At 34.9% G+C, this 20,992-nt stretch overlaps 1 protein-coding gene across 1 annotated transcript in view; it reads right to left on the bottom strand.

The window, feature by feature from the left end:
- Positions 1-5,737: 5,737 nt before the first annotated feature.
- The window catches only part of KCTD8 (potassium channel tetramerization domain containing 8), a gene marked incomplete at both ends in the record, with an annotated part of 273,534 nt that continues 258,279 nt past the window's right edge, over positions 5,738-20,992 (bottom strand). Inside the window, one exon of the mRNA XM_080698168.1 lies at positions 5,738-6,198. Within this exon, the coding sequence (XP_080554294.1) occupies positions 5,738-6,198 (461 nt within the window). The remainder of the gene's footprint in view (positions 6,199-20,992) is intronic.

Below are 20,992 nucleotides of genomic sequence, written 5' to 3'. Positions count from 1 at the left end.
GTTCTTTTATGTACTGATAGTTTAACACTTGTCAAACCACAGTAATTATGTCCTAGTCTCTCTTCTGACATAAACTGTTATGTGTATCAAGCACAGACAATGAAAACAATTATGTCTACAATGTAGGCAAATAAGGTAGATAAATTTAAAATGTCAAAAGAACTATTAGCTAAACTGCTTTTAATTATTACCGTACATTTGTAACTCAAATTAATGTCAGTATTAAAAGTCTCTCCCTCTAAAATATATTTCAGGATTAAGTTCTAACCTACTTATTATTTTTTATTAGTATAAACTAATCACTTTCTATTTGGTTGTAACAGCATTTTAAAGAAAAGTCAATTTACCTCTATCTTCATACCCTACAGCTATACCTGGAACCTGGAAAGATAAGAAACGCGATAGGTATAAAAGAACTTACTCATAAAACATTATCTTGAATGTAAAGGCCATAATTAAAGTCATCTTCATTAATATATCCCTCAATATAGTGATGACATTTTCATAAACACTTGGTTTTTAAAATAAGTTTGTAAAATATTGTGGAAAATCTTCTAAAATATTTATTTCAGTTTCCATATAATTTTAAACTTATGAATTTGTTTTTTTGTACAGTCCCCTTTTCATAATTCTTAAAAGTACAAATTTTAACCCCCATCTGTCAAGTCCCAGCTCACATTTCATTTCTACCATAAAGCTGCCTTTTCCTCTAAATCCAGGCAGCAGTATTTGTGCTTTAATGATAACCTCACTGCCTACATTGTATCATAGTCTTTGTGTGTATATCTTATGGTTGAAATTAAATCCGTAAGCTCTTAGACTCTTTTAGTATTGGTGTATCTTTGATATATCTAGTAAACCTTGCCTATAGTAAATACTCTAGAGATAAACATGATTATTTTGAATTTATTTCTAGAGAAAATGTACATAGTTCATAAAAATCTTTTAATTCTGTGGTTGTGTGATTCTTTTAACCTTGTATATTATGCTTCAAGTTGATTATTTTTAGAACTATAAAATGAAAAGAGTGCACTTAAAGAAAAGAAATTGGTGTTTAATGGTTTTGTAGGAAACCATTGCAAATTGTATTTCTTTTTAAAATGAGCATAAATATTATTTAATCTAAACTGAAAAGTTAATCTAAACTAAGAAAAAAATTGATGTACCATATCAGAAAATTATGTTTACTGCATACCAAAAAAATAATGGTAAACACTGTGGGAGAAATGAAATAATGTGCAGGCCTGATCACTATCTCTAACAAGAAGTGCCAAACTCACATTCATCCAAATTGAAATTGAAAAAAAAATCTATGAAACATTTTTAATACTTCCATAGGTAATCCCACCAAGAGAGACTCACAATGTAAAATCAGAAAGTGGGGTTTTGCCTCAAACCACTGTGAAGGGGGTTTTAGCATGAATATTAAGACAAAAAGAGAATGTATCAAGGACTACTATGAGACTCTTGCATAAAAAGGTATTCATTCATTTACTAATATGGTTAGTACCTACTGTGTGCTAGAAACTCTTGACTCATTGTTTATTCCCAAAGAAGAGTAAAATCCTAACTTCTGAGATATTTAAATCTTGTGGAAAAATATATGTACTTGTTACACTGATTCCTTATAAAACATAAATGACAGGTACAGGGAGTGATTTGAAGTGACTTGAGATATCTAAAAATTGAATAACTAATAATTTTATTCTGAGGAATTAAGGGAAGCTTTGAATAGTAAGTGTTATTTAATTGAATGAGTAAAATTTCAAAAGATGTATGAAGAATTCGGTATGTGTTTGTCTTGGGGGCATGAAGGCTGGTCATGATTTTAGGGTTTGCGTAGAATCATAACAAATCACTAGTAACTGATGTGCAAAGAATTTGAATCTAGCTGTGACTCTAGAAAGGGTCAGTTGGACCTAAGGTAGGTTAAAATAGTCGCCCATCCTTTCTTGCTTTTCCCATGAAGAGAAAGAGTTATATTTTCATACCCCTTGGATTTGAGATGATTTGCTTTGCCCAAAAGAATACAAGGGAAGTGACATTACATGAGTTTGGAGTCTGACCTCCACCGGCCACACAACTTCTGGCCTCATCCTCTTGGAAGAGGTGCCACCCTGCTAGTAAACCTGAGCTGGGAGAATATGTGGGAAACTGAAGAACCCTGATTGAAGCCCATTAACAGATTGAAGCCCTTATGAAGACCATACACAAAGTGAGGCCATGATAGATTATTAAATCCCGAATAAATCACACTTGGACTGTACAAATAAATCCAGATGAGAACAATGGGCAACAATCAGCTGATCTTACATCAAATTGCCAATCTACAGAATTTTAAACTGAAAATAGTTGTTATTTTAACTTACTAAATTTTGGTAAGTGGTTGTTGTTCAACAAAGGCTAAGTTTATATGGGGCTGTGCTGTTGAAGGATAATAATTTGGTCTTGAGTCATTGAATTTTCTTCTATGAAACAAGTAAGGAGCCTTAAAATGGGCAACATAATTTTGTCTACTTCTTTTTTTTTTTTTTTCGGTGGTACTGGGGTTCCTGGAAGCCATTCTACCTCCGGGCTACACTCCCAGACCTACTTTATATATTTTTTATTTGGAAACAGGGTCACTTAAGCCAGCGCGGCTGGCTTTGAACCTGCACGATCCTCCTGTCTCCGCCTCCTAAGTGTGGGGATTACAAGCGTGCGCCACCACGCCCGGCTTGTGTACTTCTTAACTTGACCTAGCAGAGACCTTACTGTCTAAAAACTTTCTGTCTTCTATCTCTTTTATGATCCTTTGACTAGAGAGTGAAAAATATTCCACAGAATCTTGTTTTGTTTGAACCCCTTGGAATTTCTGAGTAACCAGCTTCTTTGATTCTATGTCTGGGATACATGAAGTAAAAGGAAAAATCCATAGAACTTGAAACCATAATTTTCCTGGGGTCTTAATATTCACAGCCTGCTTTATCTTCTCTCAGGCTTTTAGAATCTTAAGTTTGTTCTTGCCTAGGGTTTTAGCTTTATTTAGTAAAAGGTAAAATAAAAAGAAAGGATGTCTGCTTTATCCAGAATGATAAATCTCATAATTGACTTTCACACTTTGGCATTCAATGTTTACATTTCACTGGTAATATTAACATATCAGGTCATAAGTTGAGTGTCAACTCTTTACCCAATAGAAGGTAAACCATGTGGAAAAGAATAAATATTCAACTTCAGTGCCTGCTTCTAGTTTTCTGACTTTGGGTGATCATCATATTTTATTTCCTAATTCTTTGAAAAAAGATATTTTGTATACCAATTTCAGCCTAACTTACCTTTACATTTTTGTATCACTTTATCCTTGAAGGAAGAGTCCCCATTCTAGCAGTCTCCATTGATCTCATTTTATCCCATCCGAATAGAGACCGATTCTAGACTCTGGTTACATCAAAATAGTCTGTAATATTCGGTCCATAGGTTTCTTCCTAAGGGCAATAGCTGGCAATTTGTATTCCTCGAATATGTTGTTGACATTTAACCCAAACACTTGGTATATGATAAGTTCTCAAAAATTATAACTAAGTGAGGTGTGGTGGCCTACACGTGTAATACCAGTATTTGGGAAGATGAGACAGAAAGATCACAAGCCAGCCTGAGCAATTTAGTGAGGCTTTCAGCAACTTGCCAAGATCCTGGTGAGACCCTGTTTCCAAATAAAATAGACCTAGGGTGTAGCTCAGAGGTATACTGCCATTGGTTTCAATCCCCAGTAGATGATAGATAGATGATGATGATAGATAGATGATGATATATAGATGATGATATATAGATGATGATGATAGATAGATGATAGATAGATAGATAGGACATATACACATAAGCACAACACACACACATACATATATATAAACACACATATTTAGAGTTCAATTCCAAGAACTATTTTATATGTATATATGTATATGGTGTGTATATCCTAAATATATACCTTCTATACACTATGTATCATATATACACTTATATACACATGTATATGTGTATATATGTGTGTTCATATAAAGCAACTCACTAGGTATCATAGCTATATCAAACCTTGACAGGACTTGGTATACCAACTCTTTGAAATCAAATAATCTTGATGTCAGCTATTATTCTAAAGTCTGAGATATAATTCAAAGTAAATCACATATATTAATTTTCTTATATATTCCTTTGTAGATATTGTATACAATGGCACTGTGAAAAATCTAAAAATATATCTAAAATTTGTATTTTGAACTCTGAGTTGATAATGCTTTTCTCCTATTATCCTGAAAGAAATGAAACTACAAATGTTTGCTCATATTTTATTTCAACAACCAGAGGAGATTGTGTTGTATAATTCCTGAAGATATTTTTAACTCTCTCAGTTTATTTGTTAACAAAATTTCATGATATTATATATTTCTAATGAGATATTGAAACAAATTTTTGTGTCTAATGACTTTTGTTCAGATATAAAACCAGGAAGAAATCACCTTTTACATAGACTGACCTTTAGCATGCTATTGATATTTTTGCCTCTTGACTTGTGAAGGTAACATCCGAATTGTTTTTGAGAGGCTTTCAATCTGTTTGTCAGCTAAAATAAAATTTCAGTGCAGTTTCAGATGAGGTTTCTTCTATTGTGGGCTAAGTGTTTATTAATCAATACCAGGGTATTTGGATCTGACTCTACCTTCCTTTTGAATTATGTTTAGACTTGCCAACAGTAAGTCTTAACAGATTATTCTACAGCAGGGGGTTTGTAAGGAAAATTGAAAACAGTAAAACAACTGAATGTTTTTAAAAAGAAGAGTCAATAAAAATCAAGGAATTCTAATACATTTTACATTTTTTAATAAATACATAAAGCTCTTTGCCATTTCCCTCAATTATTTTGATTAACATGATAATAGGATCTTTCAGAGTATCATTATACCAATTTTCACAGCCTGATGTAAAATACTCATTTCACAGAAATAATCATGACTAGCATTAATAGATGAATGTCAATGTCATAACACAACGATATAAGGCATATTTACACCATCTTAACATACGGAAACACCATATACATACACAAAAAATCACAGACCCAGAACAAAGAAAGTTCAATCTCCTAGACAACTTACATTTATAGGCTTTGCCTGAAACTTTTTTTTTGCTTTATTTTTTGTATTTTTTTCTTTCCAAGCAACAAACAGATCTTTCCTGTCTCTTGTGATTTATTTGTAACATTGTACTCATGCAAAAATAATACTTGTTTTATTGCATTAACATTTAAACAGTTTTAGATTTGGGTCCTAAAACCATCTCCTAAAATTTTTCTTGAAGTTGCTTCATCCATATTGTCGTTTTAGTTAGTGTAATAAGATGATTTGTGGGTTTTTTTTTTTTTTTTTTTTTGGTGAGTTACGGAATGACAAGCATGTCCAATTGACCACAGTTCAAAAATCAAAATTCTAGACTTCTTGATCATGCACATTTCACATTCATTTTTGCAAAATTACTTGAATCAGGTAGATACACCATTTTGACTCAACATTTATTGGCTTCATTTTGTAAAACCATGTTTCTGAAAATAACAACAACAAAATAATGAAAGGAAAATACTGTCCCACATCCACTGTTCACAAAAAGGAAGAGCAGCAAGAATCCCACTGACCATCAGTCAGGGGGTGATACTGTAGTAAACATTGAATGTCATCGAAATACTGCAAGGACGTGATCATCACTATAGCCCATACTTCTGCAACAGTTCAGATTGCCACTGGCGTTTGCGCTCTGGGAAATAATCTGGGATGTGGATTTTTTTAAAATCTTGAATACACTTTTTCATTTCTTCTTCTGCACTTAGCTTCTCACAGACTTTCTTTTTGGAAAGATTTGTTTCTCTGGACTTGCTGATGAGTGTCTGAAAGAGTTCACTGTTTCTGCGTTTATCCGGCGGGGGCATCCACTGAACAGGTGCTTTTTTGGAGGGGCGATCCAAGGTCAAAGTGTTAGGCTGGTGAGCTGCAGCCTGCTGGGTGTTAGGTGGGTTGTCCTGGGGAGTGCTGGCTTCTGAGTGGCTGTCACAGCTGGAAGTGGAAAGCTCATTACAGGAAGTCCCACTTTCACTTCCTTTATCTGTCACTTTGTCATGTTTTCTGTCTTCATGCTCTTGTTTAGGGGACACTATTTTTTGAGGTGGTCCTAAAGAGGAAAAAAAAAGTGCAATAATTGAATAAATTAGAAGGTTAAATTAGAAAAATTATCTTTTCTATTCCGTTGAAATAGAAATATCCGGAATGTACTTTCTATTTTCTTTTCTTTTTTAATTTCTATTGGTGCATTGTAGTCATACATCTTAATGGGGTACAAGATGGACATTGATCATATATTTTAAAAAAATCTCTGCTTGTTGCACTAGTCTACCTTTGAGAGATTAAACATAAACCTAGGGTCTTGATCAAACATTGAAACGTACAGCATACTGATTAATATAATAATAACATTTAAGAGGTTTACTTAATAAGCATTTCAAACATAATAGATCCTCAATAGATTTATGGTGAAAAATAAATTTTTGGTTATTTTAATTACTAGTTTCTGGAAAAGACAGCATAGATAAATATTGTTTTAGTTTTATATCTGTTTCATTATTCATTTTGCTCATTTCTTTTAAAGCCACTGTATTAGGTGGCATCATTGTATATATAGTTTGCCATTGTGAAAATGGGAAAGTACCATTACTCTGTTTTACAAAGTGACAGTATTCTCTAGACCCAGAGGTGCAATAACATCATTTATACTTCCAAGTGGGAGGCTGACTTAAATCTTATCCTCAGTCTTTTAATCTTATTTTCTGTCTATTTCCTTGGAGAGAATTATGAAAGTGCTATGAGATATATATGAGCCTAATATTATGGTGAGCATATATAGCTAAAATACAGTATTCTCTTAAATTTCAAGATTTAGCATCCAATATAAATTGCCTAGAAGAAAATTTTCAAAAAGTGTTAGTTTGCCAAAATAATTATTTCAAATACACCGGCAGTTTATATCCAAGAGGGAGCATATTTTATTTTCTTTGACTCCTCTGCAAGATTAGGACATCCATTTAACATTTATTGAACACTATCACACACCCAGAACTATAATAAAACCTTGATTAAATGGAGCCGAAGCATTCAGTGATCTTAGGGATCCAAATCTTATTTTATTTTTCTTAGTCATTTTTTATGAGCCAGTTGAATAAATCAGAAAGGGAGGAAGGCATCATATTTTTAAACAATATCTCAGGAGGTCCTATAGGGAAACCAGAGTTGAGAAAAACTGATCTAATTCAGAGAGTTTCAATTGTGCCGAATATTGGAATCAGAAAGTTTTAGTTTATCAATCACTGGAATCAACCCAGACTACCCTCTTTAGCAAGGTGTCACCTGGACATTGGGCCATTCAGCAGACACAGGTGAATTCAGTGTGTGGCCAGTGTTATGAACTATTGCTCAGTCTAATATAATACAAATGAATTAATAAGGAATGTGGATAGTTTACCAGAAGGGGATGAAAAAAACAGGAATATTTTTAAAAAGGGATCACATTACTGGATGCTGTCACAAATTTTCCTGTTTATTAAGAGAAGAAACAAAACCAGGCATGGTGGCACACACCTGAGAATCACTTAAGACCAGGAGTTGAGGCTCGCCTAGACAACGTAGCCAAACCCAGATTCAAAAATAAAGAATTTTAAATAAATAAATGCAGAAGAAATAAGAATCGATACCAAATATTTAGTTATGTGAGATTAAAGATCTTAAAAACTTGAAAAATTTTTGGAATGACATTTTATATTTTGATTGTGGTGCTGGTTACAGGAGTGTATATATTTGTGAAAATGGAAGAAACTGCATACAAAAAGGGGATAATATACATTTTAATTCATTAGAACTCTCCTCCCAAAATACCCTATGGTAAATATACCTTATAAAAGGAAGATCTCAAGCAATATTTCAAACTTTGTCTGAAATGCAGTAAAACTAGAACAAATGTTAATGTTTATAGCTGCTTAGAAAGTACACTAAGCTACTTTAAGAGTATTTGTAACCATAGAAATTTTTTAACAAGTTGTTGTTAGGTTTTCAGTTTGTTTGTTTTTAGCACCTCTCCCATATTTATTTCCTCTTCTGTGTCAGGAAAATAGGGATGAGGCTATGTGACGGAGGGGAAGGATGCAATGCTAACACTTGGTGCTTGGCTCCTGAATCCTTTCTTGCCTCCTCTGTCCTCTGTGGCTGGAGGGCTGTTAGGCTCCCATGCTTTCTAGTTTACACTTGCATTTATCCAAGACAAAGTCTAGCAAGACACTGTCCTCACTCCATCCCACTCCCAGGGTTGGTGTGATCTGGTTGTATTTCTGGTCCAAAAAGCTCAGTTCTAAAAAGAAGTTCTCTTAATTACTTTTTATTGTTTCTCTTTACCTCCTTCTCTCTCTCCAGATTACATTAAACCCAGGTTTACACTTTCAGGCCTCCAGATAAACAGCTCTAGGACATGCTTTTCTAAAATATTAAGATTAAATTCTCTCAAATCATGCAATTAGAGCGTTCCTTCTTTAGATCCCTGGATACCTAATAGATAAGCCCACAAGACCACCAGCTATTCTCTCCATGTACTAGAAAAGTATTACTAAAAGGCTCTATTTTAATGGTAACATCTTTTGGTGGCAGTAACACTGAAAAAAAAATAAGTTTGATATCTAATTAACCTGGATTCAAATTGTGGCTACCTAGCAAATACTAGCCTTGGGCTTCAAGTCAAATAGTTGGATTTTCTAGGCCGTTGTCTTGCCATCCATAAAATAGTACTTTGTTTTCCACAGGAAAATTTTAAAGGTAATAAACATATTATAAAAAGAATCTAGTATAATTATTCTCAGAAATGAGACACTTCGCCGGGCATGGTGGCGCATGCTTGTAATTCCCGCGCTTGGGAGGTGGAGACAGGAGGATCGCGCAGGTTTGAAGCCAGCCGTGCTGGCGTAAGAGACCCTGTTTCCAAAATGAAAATGTAAAAATAGGTCTGGGAGTATAGCCTGGAGGCAGAAGGGCTTCCAGGAACCCCAGTACCACCAAAAAAAAAAAAAAAAGAAAGAAAGGAAGAAAGAAAGAAAGAAAAGAAAGAAAGGAAGAAAGAAAAAAAGAAGAAATGAGAGACCTCAAAGAATATTAGTGGAATCTTTTGAATACACGTATGTTTATGCCGATACTGGAAAATTTATTTCAGTGTGATAAAGGAGTCCTTTGTATGTACTTACAAGAGTTTGGGATGGTGGAGGTTATGAAGTACCTGTTTGCCTAATTACCTTTATGATAAATGTGATTTCAAGTAGACATGAAACTTAATACTCAATACAACACAGAATATAAAGAAATATTCTTTATTCTTTCTGTCAATTTTTACCTTGTCAATACCTGTCAAGTATTACCTTAACCAAAAATCTCTATCAGAGAAATGTATGATTTTCACTCCTTATAATGGCCAAGGTTTAAGCTGCAAGTAACTGAACAAACCAATATAGGATTAAGGATAAATGAGTGATGAGAAAAATAATTTCCTGTTGTTAGGCAGGAGATAGAATATCGGATGAAGATATCCACACAGAAAAGTAGTAACATTGAAATGAAAGGCAAACTCAGAAAAAGGATCCTAGATACCACCAAAGTAGATGCTTCATTCTATTATATTCACTGGGAGAAATAATTCTTAATGACATAGTCCAGGTAGAATAAAGAATTACATAAAATCTATATGGTCACTAAATAAGTTATTATTATGCCCAATGACATTATAATTGATGAAAATTCCTTCCTCAAACACAGACATTTGGAAACTAATTACTCTTGTACTGAAAGATGGAAGATTAAGAAAGACCTTTTTGAAGAAGCATGAATAAGATCAGCCAACAATTCCTTAAGGGGCACACACTAGGTGCCAGGCTGTGTCCTGAGATCCAGAGGTGCACACAGGTGGATAAGATAAGCTTCGTGTGGGTGTCGCTCACAGGTTCGCTCTAACTTCATATGGGTAAGGACAAAAAGATGCAGAGGAAAATATCACACATGTGTGGCCAAACCCTGAAACTTTCAGGAAAGATAAGCTAAGATGCATTTCACATCAGATGAATTCTAATTGAATTCCTTACATTACCACTCTTTTTCTTCAAATTTTCTTTGTTTTCTTTGTCACTCTTTCCTCGCTTGTATTTCCTTCTTCCTTTCCCACTCCCAGTGACAAATAAGATGGATCAGAGCATGAACAGAAGGGTAGTCTTCTATACGGCATTTTCTAAATATTAAGTATGACAGCAATGGGACATTTTATTTATTTATTTTTAATCTTTTTTTTTTTTTTTTTTGGTGGTACTCGGGGGTGGAACCCAGAGGCTTTCTACCTCCGAGCTATACTCCCAGACCTATTTTTATATTTTATTTGGAAACAGGGTCTCACTAAGTTGCTGAGAGCCTCACTAAGTAGCTGAGGCTGGCTTCGAACCTGTGTGATCCTCCTGTCTCAGCCTCCCAAACACCAGGATTACAAGCATGTGCCACCACGCCCAGCTAATGAGACATTTTAGAATTTCTCTCTCTCTCTCTCTCTCTCTCTCTCTCTCTCTCTCTCTCTCTCTCTCTCTCAAAATAGGGCTGGGGGTGTAGCTCAAAGGTATCTGGGTTCCATCCTTAGTACCACAAAAAAGTGGTAGGGATATGAATTATGATTTTAAGTCTTGCAATAGTTAACACACATTAATGAAAATTAATATATATGTATATATGTATGTATACATATATCACTTGTTTTACTAGTCCTAATTAACTATAGGCAAGAGGGACTATAAATCAGACCAAATAGATACTGAGGTTTATATTATTTCTTAAAGAATGTTTAATTTTATTGTGACCAGCTATTCAATATATAGGATAATAAGGCAATTCTCTATAAAAAATCATTAGGGGTAACTAACAGTCTTCTTTTGATTTATTTAAGCATTTTTAAATCTCTATTCAATTAAGCTTTTTTTTTTTTTTTTTTTTTTTGGTGGTACTGGGTACTGGGGATGGAGCCCAGAGGCTTTCTACCTCCGGGCTATACTCCCAGACCTTTTTTATATTTTATTTGGAAACAGGGTCTCACTAAGTTGCTGAGAGCCTCACTAAGTTACTGAGGCTGGATTCAAACCCGTGCGATCCTCCTGTCTCAGCCTCCCAAGCGCGGGGATTACAAGCATGCGCCACCACGCCCAGCAATTAAGCATTTTTAAAAATAATTATTGACACAGTAAATTCAAATTAGGACTGAAATATTTAACTTATTTGCCTCTTATGATATGAAATTGAGAAAAATAAATTGATTCAGAGAAAACAATGATTTATTCTCACTGCCTCCTTCTCTTGTGGATGCCTGCTAATTGTAGGCTTCTAGGGATAATTTAAAACTTTAATTTTATATCATTCCATTCAATGGTCCAAAACCAATTGAAATGCCTTAAGCAATACACCAACGATAATTTAAATATCACTAAGTCTTGCATATATGGGAACAGCAGGATTATTATAAATTTGAGTCCCTTCAACTAATTATAGAATTGAATATATACCTGAATTATTTTTCCCAAGGCATTTTCCCCTGTGAGTTAGAGCACCAAGGAAAAGAAAAATGTAAATGTGACTTGGGGGCTTATCAGTTGGGCTTTTTTTCATTACATAAGCAACTCATGCCTAAATATTAGAGATTAAGCAACAATTGAATAAGCATATCCCTTCTTTGATATTCATCTTTAAAGAAGAGTAAATTAATCTAGGTGTTCTGGAAGAGGGAGAGAAAAGTGATAAAGAATGCAATAGTAGAAATAATGTTTTGAATGTATGCATTTGTGGGGTGAAGAGGGGACTTGATGGGGAGGGCAACAAGAATTGTGTGCATTTAATTTTCTAACAGTCTATACTCAAATATGATGTAAAATTAAGATGTACCCAATAAAAATAATTTAATAAAAATGAAAATGGGTAAATTTTAAAGTGTTCATTTCAATACATATTTATAACTAGAAACATTCAAATACTGGAAAAGTCTTTCAACTTTCCATTTGCTGATTTGCCATGAAATAGATAAGGACATCTATGTTGCAAATTCATATCATAGGCCATTTTTCAAATGAGAAGTATAGCCTTACTTACCTTGGAGTTCTGAAAAACAGATCCTGCCTCTCTACAGTTATGGTTCATAGAATAGGTCAGTACATACAAATGCATACACATACACATTTTATACTAATGAATTATGCTCATATCTTTCATCACAGTGGAAATGCCTTAGAAGATCTAAGCATGATCTTAGACCAAGCACTCCAACTAAGCAGGTACTTTGTGCTGGTCATGGACCTTTATAGCATTTAGTCCCTGTTTTGAGGTTGGCCCCTATGTTCTTTTATGTTACACAGTTCTTCACTTGTATGTTATAATGAATAGAAAAGAGGTTTCCAAGCTATAAAATTCTAATCAAATATTAAACATAAAATATTAAAAGGTTATCATGAATAGAAATTACTCCTTAGAACAGGGAAACAAATTCAACTGTCATTAAAGTGCTTCACAGAATTTCAGCATTCAAAGATAACTTTCTGCAAGTCCACTAAAGTGTAGTGCTAGAACATATCAACTTAGCATCTGCTTGATTACAGCTGTTCTTATTGTTCAAGCCCCAGAAGTGAGAAAGATGCCTAATGTGGCCAAGTGCAGACTGTCTAGGTTCATGCCACAGCTCAACGACCAGCTAGCCCAAATTTTTCTTTAGTAAGTTTCTTACATTTTTTTAGACAAACTTTACTCACATCAAGACTTCAGAATTATAGCAGAGTTTAAATGAGCTAATATATGTGTTATACTTAAATGTAGTGTCCCTTAAAAAAGCTTATCTATTAATATTGAGGGTTGATACATTTAATTAATGAGAGTGGTAACTCATCAGTGGATAACTCCACTGTCATGGATTTATCCAGGTGGAAACCTAGGCAAGTGGGGGATGGCTAAAGAGGATAGGTCCCTGAGGATGTGGCCTTAGAGACTCTGTTTGTGTCTTTGATTCCCCTTGATTGCTTGCACTCTTGCTTCCAGGCCTCCGTGATGTAAGAGCAAAGCCTTGTGCTTTGCTCTCCAATTTCGGCTGCCACAGCCTAAGATCCAGAGTCTCCAGGCTCACATGGACAGAATCCCCAATCTCTCAAAACTGTGAGCTAATAAATCATCCCTATTTTAAGTTACATCATCAGGTTTTTTTAATTACAGCAGAGAGAATGCTAAGATAACATGTAAAATACTTTAAATGGGTTCTCTTTTTTTTTGTTTGTTTTTGGAACCGGGGATTGAACCCAGAGCGCCACCCCTGCAAAGCAGGCGCTTTGCCACTGAGCTACATCCTGGCCCCCGTGTAAAATACTTTAAATCTGGAATATAAAAACGTTCAAAAATCTTAATCTTCATTATACAGCACAAGTATCTATCTATTATTCATCATGCCATGGGTTTTTGTTTACCTGAATATTGATAGTATTAATGAAGGAATAGAATGCTTCTGATCCTGGTACTTCATATATCATATATTAACTATGTATATATGAATTATAGCAAGTCCCTTAGTTTCTTTTCTTGTCAATAGTAATGCCTAGTCATACGGCCATGGTAAAACGCAAATGAGATAATAAATGTAAAAGAAATTCACAAGCAATAAATGTCTATATTAGGTAAACCATTATTAGTTTATGGTGTTCAATCAACTACTATATATTGATTAAGCTTTGAGAGAATACTAAATATTACATTTTTATGCTACAGAGAATTTACTTAAGAAAATAATACACAAAAATCCTGCTATAAGTTATCAAAAATGTACTAAGTAAAAACAACAGTAAAAACAGTAAGTAACCTAAAACAAGTGGAGGATAGTAGAATGGGACAAAACTTACAATATTCAGCAAAACATAGATTTGGATTAATTCCTTTGGGTTTTATTACATTGAAATGAAAAGAAAAACAAAGACTTGTCTTTTTCTAGTCATTTGGGTAGATAGTCTAGTATAAAAATTAAATGTCAAAGCTTTTATCTTTACAAAGGCCATGTGACTTTTGTGTAATTTTTGATGTGTGCATGTTCAATTAGAGTACCTCTACATTTTTCTTTTGAATAAAGAAGCAGTTCCAAATGAAATCTGTGTACAACTGAGCACTTGAAAGAAAAAAAAATTTATTTTAATCTCTTTACCTGTCTAGAGATGATAAAAAAAAAGACTGGGTATATAAAATTTGTCTGCAATGGGCATAATTCCCAGAAGGAAAATGACTCTTAAATAGTACTAAACTCAATGGTGTGTGAATGGTTATGTGGTACTTGAACAAAATGAACCAATCCATCTTAAATATTAGCACCACACATTTCTAAGTATTAAGCAGTTGAGTCAAAAGATAAAAAGACTCCATTTTGATCCCACAAACATTTTGTTGAGCATCTGTGAAGTACAGGGGATAGTGTTCATTACAAGCATGGATACACATGAGCACCCCCTGCCTCAACCACAGTCCTTGATATTAAGTAGTTCAGATTTGGCAACTGGACAAGTGTAGACGACACTGAAGTCTAAACAGGGCACCCAAAGCAAGAAGGGAAATGTGAATGGAAAGAGCTCAGGAATGGAAGTCATTTTCAATACATCAGTACAATTCTATAATAAATGGAAACTTAGATGCCACACAAGAAACATATACATCTTAGAGTAAAAAATAAATATTCAAATAAATAAAAATTGATTGATATATGGGAAAAACTAAGCCAATTTCTTTGTTTTCTATCATCTTCATTAACATTACTTCACCATTTTATGAGGAAAGGAATAAAAGAGAAGTGAAATTAAAAGAGAAATGTAAGCTGGGCGTGGTGGCGCACCCTTGTAATCCCAGCATTCAGGAGGCTGAGACCTGGAGGATCGTGGTTCGTGGACAGCCTCAGCTACTTAGTGAGACCTTCTGCAACTCAGTGAGACCCGGTTTCAAAATAAAGAATAAAAAATAGGGCAGGGGGTATAGCCGGGAAGTCAAATGCCCCTGGGTTTCATCCCCAGACCGCAAAAATAAAAAATAAAAATAAAAATAAAAGAGAAATATCTTGGCACTCTTCACCTTGACATGTCCCTTACTTACCTACTCTTCCAGTTATCCCTGTATTTGTCAGCTTTTTTAGAATTTATTTGTTGTGTTATGTGTGACTGTAGCCCTAAATTATAAACACTTTGAAGGCAGAAACTGCCTTTTTATCCTAATATTGTCCCTTGATCAGAGGAAATGCTTAACTGAATGGACAACATGATCTTTACTCCTCTGAATTCCTATAGTGTCTAAATTGACTTTATTCTTCATTTGGTCTTTCACATTTGCTATCTTTTATGTTATTTAATATTTTTCCAGCTGACCATAGAGTATTGTTTTAGCCAAGTTTCCATTGCTGTGACAAAATACTTGAGATGAAAAATAAGACGTTTTAATCCATGGCCACTTGGCTCCATTACTTTGGGACTGTTGCAAGGCAGAACACCATGGTGGGGAGCACATGGAAGAGCACAGCTGAGAGAGAGAAAAAGAGAGAGGGGGGAGGGAGAGGGAGAGGGAGGGAGGGAGGGAGGGAGGGAGAGAGAGAATATGGATCTCTATTATGGATCTCTATGTTCCCCCTCAAGGGCACTCCCCCAGTGACCTTATTCTTGACAGACCCCACCTCCTAAAGGTTTTACCATCTCTCAGTAGTGCCACAGGCTGGTGACCAAGCCTTTAGTACCTGGGCTTAGAGAGAGCATTTATGATCCAAACCATAATAAGTAGTATGTCAGCTCTTACCATCCCTACACAAAAATGAGTCCCAAGAACAAACATCTGTTCCCCTCCAAAAGATTATAGTTTCCATGAGGTGAGAGGCTGTATCTTATGTTTGTTTATTTCACTAAGGCTGTGCAGGAGGCTGCTTTATCACTGAATAAGTAATAGTAACAAAATAATGAAGGAAATGTGATAGAGCATTAGGAGAAAATGTGAGAGAAAATATATTTGCTCAGTGGAGCATATATCAGAGGAGGTTTCCAAAACTAATCTTGCTGCCTTCCTCTCAGAGATTCAAAACTTGTTTCAAATGTTGTTTTCTTTGTAAAACCTTCCATTTTTACATTTGGATGTAATTTCTTGTGATGTTTTTTCTTGTTGTTGTTCTCTTAATGACTCAAAGCAATTTGTTTGAATGTACCTCATAGTATTGAAACCATTTGGTAGTAAATAATAGTTATTTCTGTGTTCATTTTATTTTCGTTATGACTGGTGCATTATAAGGATACAGAATAGAAGGATTTGTACATGCACATAACATAATTGGGTGTATTTCATTCTGTATTAATTTTAAATTTTATCCCTAAGTTTCTCCTCACAAAATACCACATACACATGTACAAACATTACTATTGTCCCTCATGAGGCAGAAATTCTTTCTTTTCTATCTTTCTATTTCCTAAAGCACCATCCCATCTCTGGGCCCATAAAATTTATTTTTTGTCAAATCAATTTAAATGAAGTTAGCAGTAGTTACAAAACAATTGCCCAAATTATGTTATGTACATGTACAAATATGTAACAATGAATCATGCTATTATGTCTAATTTAACCCAATGAAAAATCTTAAAAAATCTAAGCAAATAATAGATTGTTTTTTTTTCTCAAGGAAATTGTTTTTTCATTTTGTTTTGTTTTACATTATTGTCACTAGCAAAATAAGCCCAGGTATAACCAAGATAAATGGTATAGAAGAAAAATTTAAAAGAGAGTAGAATAAGATAAATCTCTTTAACTGTGAGTCATAATAAGGACCTCATAGTATCTTTAGTTATTAAAAATAGTGCTACTTTGGAAAAGTTCTTATATGATCTCTTTTAGCCTTTTAAAGAGAAACAAAAAGTATTTGAGAACTACCCATAATGAGGAAAAATGATTTCTTTCCTGTACAAGTGAATTCTCTGTCACTTACACAATGGAACCTGGTTGCTTTAATCTAAATATGTCCAGTAGAAAAGGTGTCCTTTTTCCTCTCAAAGGTTGTATCAAATGTCACAGACACCTTACAAGAGCTCTGCACACAGAACTGCTTTATGTGTTTCACTCCAGGAGCTAGGATTCCACATTACATTCACCCTTCTTATGTCTAAAACAAACAAATAAACAAGCAAAAAACCAGACAAACAATGTCATGAAGATACCTAGGCTCCTTTCAGATCCTGGAATTATGACTGAGAAACAACTCCCTGTCTATTCCAGGTTCCTACGTCGGATTCTACCATTCCTTGTTATTGATGCCAAAGTTTTTTCACATGCTTAGGTAGCCACTTGCTAATGACCCCCTTTTGCACAGGCATATAGTATACGAGTGTGATGATTTATCTAGTTTTCAAATGCATGAACAAAAGCCGAGGCTTGCTTGTTTCACGTCTATAAAACTTGCATCATAACACCTGCAAGGTGCTTGGCAAGGATTAATGAGATGTTTTCTCTATGTGTCTGATGGCTGTGGTTGTAGGGGTGGGGGGCAAGGTGATTTGTAAATATAGGTTGGAATTGCACTTGTGATTTGCGATGTATACAAATTTATATGAACATAAAACTGTGCTGGTTGTAAATTATGGTTGATCATTACACAATTCTAAACAGCTGCCTGAATCCTAATCTTGATACAAAACACTTCAGGACAACACAAAAAGCAGAGTTAGTGAGGAGGTAAAAAAAAATAAAGCTAAATAAGAACAACAGCAACAGCAAAAACAGGCTCACACTTCTGGTTTCCTAGGGAAAAAGTGATTGCCGGCAGAAAGCCATAGTTCAGGAGATTCTTATTTGTCAGATATCTTCAGATCTCAAGAGTCTGCCTGCCAATAAATGTTTTCAAGTATTTCCAATAATGTGCAGTGATATACAACTTCTTGTAGCTGCTGTACTAGTTAACGTGAGTGCCGCCTCTTTTTCACTTTAAGATTTATAAAAGTGCTATCACAGAGGCAGCTGGGTGCAAAAGCACTACAATGAATGGAAAACAGGAGCATGCAGGTGCATAACAGAGTTTAATTTCACTTGTGCAACCATGTTTTAAAGAGCCCCATTTGGAAATAGCAACACTGCTTCAGGTGAAAATCTGGCCCCTCTACTAGCTGCATTATCAAAACAGGTCTTTAGAACTCATTTTCTTACTTTGCTTAAGAAGGATTATAACATGGCATCTCCCTCCCAGGGTGGCTTTGTGGGAGGAAGAGCTTTGTAGTAGGATTAAAAGTGATCTCAGGAAGAGTATAGATTCTGACCCCTGAAACCTATAAACATCACCATATATGAACAATGTCTTTGCAGATATGATTGAGGATTTTGAGATAGTGAAGTTATTTTCGACCATCTGGTTGGACCGTAAATTCAGTTGCAAGAGAAAAGAAGACAGAGATCTGATACACAGGGGAAGAGGAGTAAATGTGAGCAGGAAGTCAAAGATTAGAGAATTGTGGTTACAAATAAAGAAATCAAGGATATAGAAGCAAGGAGAAGCCAGCACGACATTTCTCCTGGAATACCTGGAGGTAGTACTGTCCAGCGGACACCTTTATTTAATCTAATGCCTGGCTCTTAGTAGATGTTATCTTACGTAAGTTAACATAATATAATCCTTAGTGACAAGATCTATTTGGTCTGATTAGAGAATATTAATTTCTCTATTAAACTCTCTCAGGCTCTGTCAGATTGTCATCTTGTTTTTGTGTAAACTTCTCTACCAATGACAAGCATAGAGTGTTGAATCACAAATCATTCTATTTTGGAGGCATCCTAATGTTAGAAAATCCCTGTATTTAATCATAATTTATCTCCCCAAATAATCCATGAGTAGCTCTATTTATTTTTTTAATTTTTTATTGGTGCATTGTGGTTATACATCTTAATAAAGTGCAAGATGGTGGAGGCATGCATGCACACATCACCCAAATGATTCTTACCCAATTCCTCCCCATTCCCTCTCCCTCCTTCCTCATGTTTGGCTTAATATTGACTTTGATATGTTTGTTAATGTATATCATGAACATTTTGAGCAATGTAGAAAGATTCTCCTCTCCTTCATCCAATCAATAACCCTTAGTGTTTTGAAAAATAATTGCATATTTATTATAAATTCTTCCCTATTTATATAGATGAAAATTTGAGTGAGGTTTATGTCTTCACCTCATTTATGTTCCTACAATATACTTTTTCTAGTTATTCAAACACAAAAACACAGCTACCCAATCCAATACCCACCCCAAACACATGCGTGCACACACACACACACACACACACACACACACACACACACAGACCCACAACCTGTTATCTATAGCTGACTCCATACACATTGTTAGCATCTGATCATTTATTTTTTAAAAAATATTTATCTGTGCATTGTAGTCATACATCTTAATGGGGTACAAGATGGTATGGCATACATGAATACATCACTCATTTAGCCCTTACCCAATTCCGACCCCATTTCCTTCCCCTCCCTACTTCTCATGTTTGGCTTAGTGATTGACTTTGATATGTTTGTGAATGTATATCATCTACATTAATAAGTTTCCCTCTTCTCCTTTCTCATCCCCCTGTTAGTTCACCCTATTTGCTCATCTAAGATTTTTCCTTCTTCATCTAGAGTCCCCCCTATAATCCATTTTCTTCTAAATTAGTCACAAAAATCAAAGTATTGGGTGCTCTGCCTGATCATTTCTTGAAGTCCAGATCCCCATGGTCTTACTGCCTTCTCTTACACTTTAAAAACCACCTGACAAAAATAATAACTTCTTTAATAATAACATTATTTTTGTCATGTGGTTTTTCTTCTATTTTCTCTTCCTGTGATTTCTGTTGCTTCTCTATAAAGGCACCATCACATTCTGACTCCCTCAAGTTTAGTTTAGTCTTTGATTCATTTCCACCATTTCAATTTGTGCTCTCCACTGTTCTCTACTCCTGTGAACAGCTAACTACCTCTAAGGAGTGGATCACATGTTCATCACTATCCTCTCATGAGTTTTTGTTCTCACAGTTATGATCTCTAAGTTATCATCCTCATTCATTCTTACTGAGTCTCTTGCAGTTCCCAGAGATCCTTTCATCTCCAGTCTCTATTATTGATACCAAAATCAAGATCCCAGCTGCTTACCAATGAAACATAACACATAGTACCTGTCCTCAGAAACCAGTGCCTTTTAGAAGTAGCCTAATATGTTGGCTTCATAGATGAAATTTTATGTGGCTTAGGCTCAGCCTAAACTCCAAAACTGATGCTTTATTTTTTACTTCAAGCCTACGGGGGGAATTGATACCATCCTAAATATCACATGTCTTTGTTGTCAGTTCTCCACCTATGTGCATGATAGGTTGATTTCAGTTTTTAATTGTACTTGTATACTGGGGCTAAACTCTTTACTGACTGTGTGTATATGTGTCTGAGTATCTCCTCAGTGCCTTTATTTACTAAGGGATTTAACAGATCTTAGGTTACAGTAGCAGATTTATAATCGAGACTGGTCTGCCATAATGCTTTACCAAGATAGGTCCACAGTCTATATCAAGATCAAGGGTTGGGAGGCAAATAATCTAGAAGTTGAACTAAGAAGAAACATCTGAGATACATTGAAGTGTTCATAAGAAGCCTTTCCCATCTCCCTACTAAAAGCTTTCAGATGTGATTGCAGGTGACCTAGTTCCCCAGCCCCAGTGACCACTGCAGGGAATGAGAGATGCAGGAGAGTACTGACAGTGTAAGGGTGGGGCATCACCGAATCCTCCACCAGCTCCAACTATTTGGTAGGTATTCTTAGAGCCTATACAACATAAACATTATGAAAAAAAGTTATTTTATA

Source organism: Muscardinus avellanarius (genome assembly GCF_963383645.1).
Source record: "Muscardinus avellanarius genome assembly, chromosome: 6".
In the NCBI taxonomy this organism is placed as follows: Eukaryota; Metazoa; Chordata; class Mammalia; order Rodentia; family Gliridae; genus Muscardinus; species Muscardinus avellanarius.
This window is presented reverse-complemented; position numbering and strand designations above follow the sequence as displayed.